The sequence below is a fragment of the Blennius ocellaris genome (genome assembly GCF_963422515.1).
Source record: "Blennius ocellaris genome assembly, chromosome: 14".
Taxonomy (NCBI): domain Eukaryota; kingdom Metazoa; phylum Chordata; class Actinopteri; order Blenniiformes; family Blenniidae; genus Blennius; species Blennius ocellaris.
In genome coordinates this window covers 11,418,271-11,430,797 of record NC_137663.1, presented here as the reverse complement: position 1 = coordinate 11,430,797, position 12,527 = coordinate 11,418,271, and the positions used below count along the sequence as shown (strand labels likewise).

Below are 12,527 nucleotides of genomic sequence, written 5' to 3'. Positions count from 1 at the left end.
GTTGCTTTGTGGTCCTTTATGAAGGAGAGGACCTGTAACTTTGTTTTGATGTATAATATGAAAAGATTCAGTGAACAATGTGGCCTTGGCTGCAAGAGAAAAGCTCTCTCCCACTCTGTTACATAATCACCTTTCCACACAGGCAATATACACCCATTATAAACTCCAATGTTAGAAAGCAAAAGGCACACAATTTAAAATTGGTAGAAGATAGGATAAAGCTCTTTCACATCTGGAAAGTGGACAGATGCAGGCAGTAACATCTTATAATTCAAATCAATTGTGTAGATTAAATTATGGAGAAACCTCATGTGAAACATATTTTATGCATTTCACATAAATCTTATCCACTTTGGCAAAAATTGTCAGTGTTTTTCGGGGGTTTTCTTTTGCAATTTTTGCAAAAATAGTTGCAGAATCGTTCACAATACTCTATTCCCCAATTGTATGCATGTTTTGATCTTTTTGTGTATGTGCTTCAAAGTATGGGTCCCGGGATAGTAATAGTTACATCTCACCTAATACATAGGCAGGTACACCTAATTTTATATTATATATATCATATAATTTATTATATTATAGGATTATTATAGTGGCCAAGTTGATTGTATAGGTATGGGGAATTGGTTTCAACCTAAACTCCATGGGGGTTGTTTCTTATTAAGAAGAGAAGAATTAGTAAACCACTGACAGTAATTAATGCTGCGGGTGGTGTGGTGGGTTGGTTTTGTTGCCGAGACAAAACTCCCCGCATCAGAAATGCCCACTGCAAAGTCATCCATCCGCGCTGGCAACTAAATAACATGGCAGACTATGAAGATGCGACCAGCTTCCTCGGGGAGTGGGGACGCTTCCAGAAGCAGGTGTTTTTCCTCCTCTGCCTCACCACCGTCCACAATGGCTTCGCCGCGCTGGGCGTCGTGTTCCTGGCGGACACGCCGCTCCATCGCTGCGTCATCCCGGCGCACCTAAACCTGAGCGCGGCGTGGAGGAACAGCAGCGCGCCGCTGGAGGCGGACGGTGCCGGAGGCGCGCTCATCCCCAGCAAGTGCTCCCGATACCGGCTCCTGGATGTGGTGGACTTCTCGGAGAGAGGCTGGCAGCCGGGCGTGGATGTCAATCTGTCTCTTGTGCCCACAGAGGGCTGCTTGGATGGATGGGAGTACGACCAGAGCAGCTACATCTCCACCATCGTGACGGAGGTTTGAGATATATATATATATATATATATATATATATATATATATATATATATATATATATATATATATATATATATATATATATATATATATATATATATATATATATATATAATCATGCTCAATATATATATATATATATATATATGATATATAATCATGCTCAATATATATATATATTGAGCATGATTAGATATATTGGTTATATTATTAGGTCATTTTTATTTTTTTAATTCATGACTTTAAGATTGGTGTTTGACATTTCAACACCAACAACAAAGCAATGCAGCCCTTATTAATGTCGGTTTGGATTAATCAATATTGCTACTGTGTGTGTGTGTGTGTGTGTTTTACAGTGGGACCTGGTGTGTGATGATGGCTGGAAGAAACCACTCACAAGTTCCTTCTTCTTCTGTGGGGTTCTTACTGGCTCCATCCTTTCAGGACAGCTGTCTGACAGGTCATGATGCTTTTTCTTTATTTCTTCATCTTTTTTTTAATTAAAGGAACTCATTACATGTATTTACTTGTCCGTTGTCAGGTCCACACTCTAACCGTCAACCCTTTCTTTTTTGTTGTTGCTCATCAAACTATCCGTCAATCACGAGATGTTAGGATTTTTTCTTAGATATTAGATTAGATAAAGCCAAGTTTGGCATGTGCATCACTCCAGTGAAAAGTGAAATCATCAGGTAATACAAGACTAAATGATTAGATAGTGCCTTGCATGGGATGATTGAATTGTGATGAAATGTGTTTTCATGAGTATTATCACTTTTAAAAGAGACATAAGACCGCTAATATCACCAATTTCACTCATCAACATGTTCCTTAATGTCAAAGCTTATGTGAACTCATTGGTCGTAAAACTCTATAAGGTATAACACTTACAAGAGTTTATATACTTTGTAGGCAGTTTAATAAATGAAAACTGCTTGTCCTTCTAGTAGCTGTTCTTATGTTGCAATATTATGTTTCAATAAACTGTATTCTACTTTCTTTCATGCTTTGTGCATAACAATCTATACTGACAGAGAAAAGATCATTCAGATATTCTTGGTGAAAGTGAACAATGTCAATATTTGTATCGCCTTGCTTTTACATAGTCGAGCAATGCAGCATGTGCCAGTGACTCTGAAAACGCATTCATGCAACACGCTGACTTCATTTACCTCGTTTCTTTCCCCGCCTTTGATTTCAGGTATGGAAGAAAGATTGTGCTGTTTGCCTTCATGGGAGTCCAGACAGTATTCACACTCATCCAGGTCTTCTCTACGTCCTGGACCATGTTCTGCGCCTTGTACTTCGTTGCCGGGATGGGATTAGTTTCAAATTATCTGGCTGCCTTTGTATTAGGTACATCCGATGGCTTTGACTAATCGGTTCCCACATTCAGTTCAAACAGCACAGTTGAACTTGTGTTTTGTCTCGTCCTTTTTGTGCCAAGGAGCTGAGATATTACGCCCACGTGTGCGGACAGTGTTCTCCACCAGTGGGGTGTGTACATTCTTCGGTTTTGGCTACATGCTGCTGCCACTGGCTGCCTACTTCCTCAGAGACTGGAGGATGCTTCTGCTGTGCCTCAGCCTGCCAGGCTTCCTCTACGTGCCTTTCTGGTGGTGGGTAGGTGTATGTTTGTCTGTGTGGATATCCGGGATTCAACTGGGTTCATCAAATGGATTCATACTTTAATCCATCTATCCTTTTTCAATACCACTTTATCCAATTCAAGGACCACTGGAAAATACAGACTTATATTGTGTTGTGTTTGAGCTGTTGGAATGTACTTCACCGTGCATCAGCTAAAAAAGAAATCCACCTAATACATTTCCACATGTTTAGTTGTTTTGCAATAAACAAGTAGATAGTAATGATTTTAGCGATAATTTGAAAGAAAGTATTGGCACTTTCATGATGCAGACCAGTAGCTTTTGGAGAGGCGGAGCAGCCAGTAAAAGCTTGAGCTGAAGGCGCTGCCTTTTCCAGCAAGATGTTTTTGTGATTTTGAGTATATAATCAAAATCACAAAAAGATCTTGCTGGAAAAGGCTCTCGTTTGTGCTTACATAAACTGTTTTTATGCTCTTGTCTCCCGCCCCCCTCCGGGCAGGTTCATCCCAGAGTCTCCCCGCTGGCTGCTCTCTCAGGGAAGAGTGGACGAGGCCGTGGCCATCGTCACAGCAGCTGCTAAGAAGAACAAAACTGAGCCTCCACCGGTCATCTTTAGTCCTTTGCTGGTGAAAATGTTTCTCCTTTTGTCAGGAGGCGGTATTTTTAGATGGAAATTACATGCATTAATTAACAAACAGGAAGTTCCGTAACATTTTAACCCTGAATATGTTAACCAGTCTAGGTTTTAGTTTCTTTGAGTATGTTAAAACTCAGAAGGGTGAATGAGTCTGATCCTTCAGGGATCACAACTCAGACATAAATAATTCTTCTATTCTCCACATGAATCAGTTCTAATCGGGATGCCAACAGCGTCCAGATTTATGCAACATATTTCCATCAGCAAGTGGGGAGATTTGCCAAAGACATGATTGAAGAAAATGCCTTGAGTTCCCAGGGGAAGTTCACCGTGGTGAAATTAATAAGTTCTTGTGTATTGTTTTTGCTGTCATTGTACTTGGATTACTGCGCAGTAGTTTGTTATTACCCACAACCCAATATAGTAATAAGTAATTGGGTGTTCGGTTCTCATCTCTGTCTTTTGGGTGAAAGCATCCCATTACTGGTGCTGTGAGAGGGTGATTAGGTCACCTGTAATGGTGTTTCTGTTGAAGAAACATCATTATCAGAATGTCCCACCAAATTCAGAATGTCCCACCAACTTGAAGAATGTTTCATAAAATTGGCCTGAACAAACCGCTTCCTATATTAAAACCATTGCCTAACAACATAAAATAGCTAAACAATAAGCTTGTTTCAACTATTCAAATGATGAATACCCAACATTTCAACTACTTCAATAAATGTGAGACATATAAGCAATTTATGCTTAAAATAAAGATGAACCTTCTTGCTCGTAGGGATTTTTAGTTTATTTCCCACTGTGACAAAGCTTTAGGATCACTTTAGGGAGCTAATATTAATAATCAGCTGTAATTGTGTCTTTGGAGGTGCAAACATGTGTGTCACATGTGACATTTGTTCCAGAAACTAAATTGCAACACATGACCTTTATAGTCTCCGTCACTTGTTGATTTGCACGTTCTGCCTTAAAAGGAGCAGACCCTCAGCATGGATCAGAGATATCCTATCAATACAGCTGACTTACAGATTAAAAACAAACATCTCAGCTTTGTTTTGCAAGTCTTCATAAAGTTATATGGCTACCGACTTGATAAATTTAGGGCCACATGAATGTTTTAATCAATTGCTTTTCTGAGTATAATACATCTTGGTTGTTCAGTTTAAAACTGTAAAAGTCAACTTTAAGCTGTGTGTTGAAACTCGTTCTGTAAATATAAGGCAAATACTCCCAGTGCTAATTAACAATGTGATAGTACAATAAATGCAATGCAAATTTGTTACGTTTTCTTGTGATGTTGAACTTTCCCCCACTTTAATTTGTGACCGTTGTGCTCGGGGATAAACTGTGTGAACATATTGCCATGCATGTGCTCGCTCAGCAAGTGGCCATGCATTCACACGCCTCTCTCTAATGACATTATTTCCAGATGGACGGGTCCTCTCGCTAAGTATTTGTTTTTCCGCATGCTCTGTCGCCCCACAGAAAGAACTTCAGTCTCAGAAGAAGAAGGCCCACAACATCTGCGACCTCCTCCGTTCCCGAAACATCCGCTGGGTCTCCATCACGCTGTGGCTGGTCTGGTGAGTCCCACTGGTCCCATCTGACCTTCACATTCAGTACAGTGACCCGACACGCACGCACGCACGCACGCACGCACGCACACACACACACACACACACACACACACACACACACACACACACACACACACACACACACACATGTCAGTTCAGTTCACTAACAACAAATAATGACCTGTCGGGTGCTGTGAAGCTTGGAAGTGAGATCAAAATCAGATATTATGTAACTACACAGTATGCAGTGTTCTTTTTTTGACAGGAGGTCATCATAGCAGGTGCATATGCTTTTTATTTATTTATTCATTTACTTTACATCAAAAGACCCCCGTATAAATCATGATGGATATAAGAGGATTTTTTTTTTAATGTTCAAGATTTATTTTAATCCATTATTTGATTTGGCTCTTGCATAATGGTCAGCAGTGTCTACAAAGAGAGACATTAATCTCTTAGATGCTGACATCTTTCTATTCTAGTATACATGTGGATTTTTTCTTTGGGTTATCAATCTTCCTCACACATTACAAAACCATTCTTGATAGGTTTAATAAGTTACTCAAGATTTGCTGTAGTTGCGTTATTATTTGCTTCGGTCCAGGGTTTACTGCATCACATTTACCCGAGGTTGGCTAGAACTGGGTTCAACTTCTGAGCCATTCTAATCTGTATGACGTCCCTTTGTCATGTGGATAGCTTGAGTTGTGCTTGCTCCTTGTTTCCCTCTAAAAAAATATTTAATTACTGATATTGAAGCACGAGAACAGTATGATGAATAAGCCAAATGGTCCCTGGACAACAAACGGCAAACCATCCAGTAAATGATCAACATACCTTGTTTTCATAACCATTCTGAAGCTCTCTGATTCAGAAAACATCTAACCTTTGTCATTTGTGCTTCAAAATTTCTTCAACAGGAATACCGTCGCTATTGCCTACTTTGCCCTCTCCCTAAACACAGCCAACCTCCATGGAAATACATACTTTAACTGTTTCCTGTCGGCTATGGTGGAGATCCCAGCCTACGTTTTGTCCTGGGCTATGTTTCGCTGGTGGTCCAGACGACTGAGCCTCTGTCTGACCTTTCTGTTGGGAGGATCAGTTCTCCTGCTCATACAGATCCTTCCAGCAAGTAAGACATCACCGTCTGTGGATTTTCCTCTTAAGTGCTCTTTTCCCCAGCTTTATCAAGTACCGTTTTTTTTTTTTGTTTGTTTGTTTTTGAATGATTCAATATTTGATTCCCTGCAGACATGGTGTCTCTGGCCATAGCCCTCGAGATGACAGGCAAGTTTGCGCTGACGACAGCGTACACCATCGTATACGCCTACTCAGCGGAGATCTACCCGACGGTCCTGAGGAATACGGCTGTTGGTGCCTGTTCCATGGCTGCGAGAATAGGCAGCATCACGGCTCCATTCTTCATTTACTTGAGTAGGAATGCATTATCTTCCACTTGATGCACAGTCGCTATTAGCTGCATTATCAGTTTTGATGAATTTATAGTTGTCATGTACTTGAATGTTCTTATCCTCTTCTCCAAGTCGTTCATACTAATAATGATGCTACGATTTCCAGCATCTTGTCTCAAAATAGCCAATCAACCAATTTCTAAAGCGCTCCAAGAATGGAAAAGCAGTGAATTACAAACAGATATGCATTTCTGGCATTTTTATTGTACAGTTTGGTGCCAGATGCCACAGCACACTTTAACAGGTGTAATATATATTGTTAATTTACACAATTTTTCTTTTGTGCCTTGCAGCCGGGTCAAAACGTTTTTGTTTTTTTTTGCATATTTAATAGATTTTTGTCATTTGTTGTTGACCGTTCAAAGTAACTGAATGAAGTCAATTAGACTCGGTTATATGTCTTGAAAATGTTTTGCTTTTTGTTTGATTCATTCATTCTATTGCTTTGAGAAGCCTCTTACTTGGGTTGAATCATGCAAATGCAGCATATTGTGTTCCATCTTTTGTCATACAAGTACTTTTATTGCTCATATATATCTAGTATCTGTGCCTGTTTATTCTTTACCTGAACTCCTGAATCTATACGGGTGGATGTTCAGGACCAGCTCTTAGACATTCACAGTCACACTGACAGGCAGTTTGGATGTTACGGTTGATTGAACCTGCCTTTCTTTGTGCTCTTGGAGGAAACCAGAGCACACACACCCTGGGAGAACAGCCACTCATTCAAAACTAGAAAAAGTCAGCTTGATTAGCAATCAGAACAGATTCAACAGGCTTCTGAAATCCTGAATCCCTCCGTTAAAAATGTTCAAAGATTTAATGGACTGAATTTAAACCACTAAACTGTACAACTTTTATGTGTTTTTCCTTGAACTTTTCACTGTTCGTCTTTTAGTTTTTAGCAGCTCTTTGGCACCATTGTCGACACAGTTGTTTGTCACTCTCTGTGATGTGTTGCCACAGGAAGCTATTCTGTTTCACTGCCTTACATCCTCATGGGAAGTCTGACGGTGGGATCAGGGTTGCTGAGTCTCCTGCTGCCTGAGAGCTTTGGAATGCCTCTGCCTGACACCATCAGTCACATGCAGCGCTTCCCCGGGTAAGACTGCACCTCCCTGTCATTAATTTTCCTCGAAACCAGCCCCATTAAAGATTAGTTTCATCCGTCTGTGTTGCATCTTTGGAAAATCACAGTCAAGATTGTGATGGCTTCTCATGTAAAATTTCTAATCTTGTTTTACTTTTTAAATTTTCCCAAATTAATTAATCATTATGTACAAGGCTACAGGGTACCGAGTTAATCCTTCACTCAAATGTGGTCATTTCGTTAAACAGTTGACAGATTTTCACTTTGCTGACTCCACCTAATGTTTAAGGGGATTGCCTTTGACTGTCACATGAATGACCAGTAGTTCCTTAACTTAATCTGTAACTTCTGTTCGCTTTGCCTTGTCAAATATATGACCAGTGGGACAGAAGAGTACAGCAACAGGATTGAACCGGGACCATGTGTCAGGGACTGAGGTGAACCCAGAAGCACGTTCAGATTCAGATGGCAGATTTGCAGTGTTTATTGGGAAATAGGGCTTATAAATCCAGAGGGGTAATTCAAAGGCGAGAGGTGATAAAAACCACGAGGGAAACTGGGGTCACGAGACGACTCTGCAGCGACAATCAAGCACTGAGACAAAGGGAAGAGTGGCTTATATACACAAGAGAAGGGCAAACAGGTGATACAAATCAACACTAATCTGACATACACACTGAGGGAGTGAGAACTTGAAGGGTGAGGGAACAAAGACAGACTTCAAAATAAAACAGGAAAAGACATACAGGTAAGTGACGTGGACTTGACAGAGACACGAGAGGGACTTTGCAAAGTGTTGAAACGACAAAGAAGACACCAATTGCAAATATTTTGATAAATTATAATGCAGTTTCTAATTAGTCCAGGGGAAAAGGTTATACTTTTCTCAGCCAAATCAGAAGTTCCATGGCAATTCTATGACACAGACCTCAATTACATCCGTGATGGTTTATTTGTGTAAACATGCAAGATATCTTCAGTAAATGTGCAGCCTGAGATTTATCAGGCTTTTGCAAACATTAGTGAGAATCTCGGTAACAGAGGATTTCAGTTTTCTTGCATTGTATGCATAAAGATATTCTTTTAATCCTTACATTACTAAAACTGACAAATGTGGATGTTGTTTGAAAGTTATAATAACCATAATTTTACTGGCCCGATCCACTTGATATCAAACTGACAGAATGAGTCTGAGATTAAACCATGAGTAGACAAGAAGATTGAATTCAATAAATTGTTTTAAGGAGTGTGTTAACTGGTTGCAGCTAAAAACACAAGTTTGTTCGGAATTAAATTATACAGCTTTACTGCTTTGCTTTTCACAGGTCACAGCAATCTATACTTTAGACTTGGCAAATCATTGTACAGGATGCTGATCTTGCAGCAAATCCAGATTCCCTTGATCCAATTTGTGAAGGAGGCAAATTAATCATTTACAAAGGCAAACACTCACCTCACTTAAACTCACTTAACTTTGCCCAAAAAAAAAAAAAGAAGTGAGTCTATTCAGTCATCTTCATCATTGCGATTAAGTATTTAAATGCCTCGTTTATAGAAATACATTGCAGTGAAGAAAGGGCGTAAGATGCAATAAAAGTACTCATTCCTCTGTGAAAGTGACAGTGTACTGACAATAAACATATTACTGTTTTGTTTTTCTTTAGATGTTGTCGTAAGACCGAAGACGCTGAAGAAAATGAAGACGTTGTGGAAAAAAAAGACCTTGTACTCAAGGAGCAGAGCTAAAAACAGTACCATAAAAACATTTCTGCTACTTTAAGGAAATAACTAAATGTTTTTGTCTTCACCAGATAATATGAAAACACTGTGATTTCTGCTGGGAAAAGAAACTGTTAAATTTTTACTACAGATGTTTTGTTTTGTTTTTTTACTGCCACAGCAACAAAGTATTGTAAAATGATAACTTTTTGTATTTGCTCCTCTCCACCATAATTACCATGAATAAATTAAATGTGTGTCTCATGAACTAATATGCCTGAAATGCTCAACATTGGCGACAATCTATAACGTAGTACCTTTGTTCAAACTTTAGAAATAGCGGAATGTATTGTGTACATTGTGATTTATATTTCACATGGTAAACGTTTCATGTGTGAAAGTGGAGGAATATATTTAATTAGTAAAGGTTTTTTTTATGAATTACATTTAACTGGAAGTATCTTTGTTGTGTGGTTACATACTTTCACAGATAGATTAGAATAAAGAACAAGTAAACGTTTCCATTCAAGTATAGTACAGGAAGAAACGCCGATGTCACTGATGTGATTAATCTAGCAGCATAAAATAGTTTTAATTCTTACTTAAGTACAACTATATTTGTAATATTCCAGATAGTAAACTTGTTTTGCCATTAAGGTTTTCTTTTTCAATACTAAACAAAAACTTTAAATACAAATCTTAAATGCTTTTCTCTTCATGCACGGGCACTTTATCCTGTTGAGAGATAAAATAAACAAGATGTTATTTGGTTTGGTGTTCTGCAGAAAGGAATGCTGTAACCATGGAACATGAATTATTTGAATACACATGTATACTAATCATGACAATCACTAATATCACATCATCTTCACTGTAATGGGAACTGGATTTACAGGGATTCTTACATCAGAAGAACTAAAAATTCTTATCACATTATGTCACATTTCCATCTGCACAAGCCAGTGGAGAAAAATAGAATGAGAGAGGGGCCTGACTCATTGCACTATATTCAAAAAAATCATGGAGTGGCCAAACATCTTGCTGTTATTGATCCTTCAGTTCAGTGTACTCACTTAACTCTTGTATAAAAGGTGCAACACAGCTTCCAACTCGAGACACGGCCGAACACGTCCCCGTCGCTATGTTCCAGAGTGCCGTTGGGTAAAGCTCAGCGTTGTACACAAACATCAGGGACAAACCAGCGGTGACACCACATTTTCCCACCAGCAATAGACAGACCTCACAAATCTAAAGTGAGAGAACACAAACAGGGCATGGGAACACAGGGCTATGTGTAATGCTCATCTTGTTTATTGACTGTACACCACATGGACTTGCTGGTCTTAAAATAAGTTGTGGTTGAGAGCATTGGAAGCACGTTGCTGTCTTAAGACAAAAAAAAACCCCAAAACAAACTGAAAGACTGCTGTCAATGGTGCCGTGTTTTAATATTCTTAGACTGCACCAGTCTAAGAAGGGTTCAATCGATCAATCAATCAATCAATCAATCAAACTTTATTTGTAGAGCACTTTTCATACAAAAAAATGCAACACAAAATGCTTCACATAAAATAGAAAAATAGAATAAAATAAAATAGAAACATGTGCACGAATGCACACACACACACACACACACACACACACACACACACACACACACACACACACACACACACACACACACACACACACACACACACACACACACACACACACACACACACACACACACACACACACACACACCACCAACCCCAACTGCCTGTAACAGAATATAAAAAGTGATATAAGAATAATGTGAGAATGGCCGTGTACTGATGATCCAGGAGAGGAAACACCATCTTCGGGGGTCGTCCACACCGAGAGGAGCCACAGCCAACAGCTATGGGGGCCCCCGCCACAGCGGACTACCCCGACCCACCCGATCAGGAGCCCACACCACGGTCAGTGAACCACAGTGCTGAGCTCCCACTGCTGTGGCTAGAACAGTATCCCAGGACAACGCCCCCCCACAGGCAGACCAGGCTCAACTCCCCATGCAGAGGGCACCCTTGAGGGGACGCTGGGGTGAAATAAATCCGAGCTAATAAAGTGAATCATTAAATGAAAATAAAAGATAAGATAAATAAAAAGTAAGAATAATCAACCAATAAAAATAAATAAATAAGAGCTTATAAAATGAATTCATAAATGAAATACAGGATTAAGGTAAAACATTAACATTTGGTTTATATTTAGATTACCTTTGGGTTCCCCGTTTATGAGGATAGCCTTTATTGGGAATCCCTAGGGATACTAGAAGCATGCAGGATTCATTTTTCTCCAAGTGAAGTGTAGTCAGGCAGGCAAAGTGCAGGTGATACAGAAATACAGGCATACACACAGGTCCTCACAGATCCTTTGCCAAAATGATTGGCTGGTGCACACAGCCAAAGTGCATGTAAATAGGTATCTGGGAGACCAGATGGGAGACATCAGTGTCCAGGGACTCGGGTTTTATTAGCTCGCTAACCTGTCAGTAACCTGCCAATATGATTGTTTGTACTGATGGTGGGAAGCCATTCTCAATATGTTTAGATGATCTCATGATTTAGGTATTAATTGGGTCTACAGGAGAGTTTCGAAAAAGATGAGAACAGTTTTCAAGTAAGCTTCCCCAATCCTGCGCACGCACGCACGTACGCACACACACATGCTTTCTTAATACAGCTATGGGGTTGTTGTTTAGTAGACGAGATTTCCGCGTTACATGACAGTGTACATCCATTAATAATTCCAATTTTTCATAAATTACTTCCAGTGATTTATTACTTTCAGTAATCGATTAATTACAGTAATTTAACGCTAATAACCAACCATAAATCCCAACACTGTTTACTTTTGAGTTCATTTTTCGCATGAGTCTGAGTGTTGAAGTCTCGTGCGAAGTGAGAGAGCTCTGCATAATCCCTCAGTGATGTCTGGCAGCCTTCCCAAATCACCTGCCAGCTCCAATTAACAGCATACATGTAATCATAATTCCAATTATTTAGACGTCTTTCATGTCCTCAATGGAAAGAATGGACAGGCACACGATCCTCCAACTCACCCAGGAATACAAAATATATCTGGCAGCAAACGGTTTGTCACGACAGGCTGGCTCTCCTTTGCCTATTCCTTTTATTGACAATATTTGGTCCATTGCATTGAGAGACCAGGTGATCAATTCTATCAT

General features: G+C 39.6%; 1 protein-coding gene across 1 annotated transcript; it reads left to right on the top strand.

The window, feature by feature from the left end:
- Nucleotides 1-803: 803 nt before the first annotated feature.
- LOC308138933 (organic cation/carnitine transporter 2-like) lies at nucleotides 804-7,610 on the top strand (the record flags this gene model as incomplete). The annotated part of the gene is made up of 9 exons (XM_080508213.1): nucleotides 804-1,202; nucleotides 1,559-1,662; nucleotides 2,404-2,558; nucleotides 2,650-2,821; nucleotides 3,312-3,438; nucleotides 4,938-5,035; nucleotides 5,950-6,164; nucleotides 6,284-6,466; nucleotides 7,471-7,610. 9 exons carry the CDS (start codon nucleotides 804-806, stop codon nucleotides 7,608-7,610), a joined length of 1,593 nt encoding a protein of 530 aa, XP_080364339.1.
- Nucleotides 7,611-12,527: the final 4,917 nt, after the last annotated feature.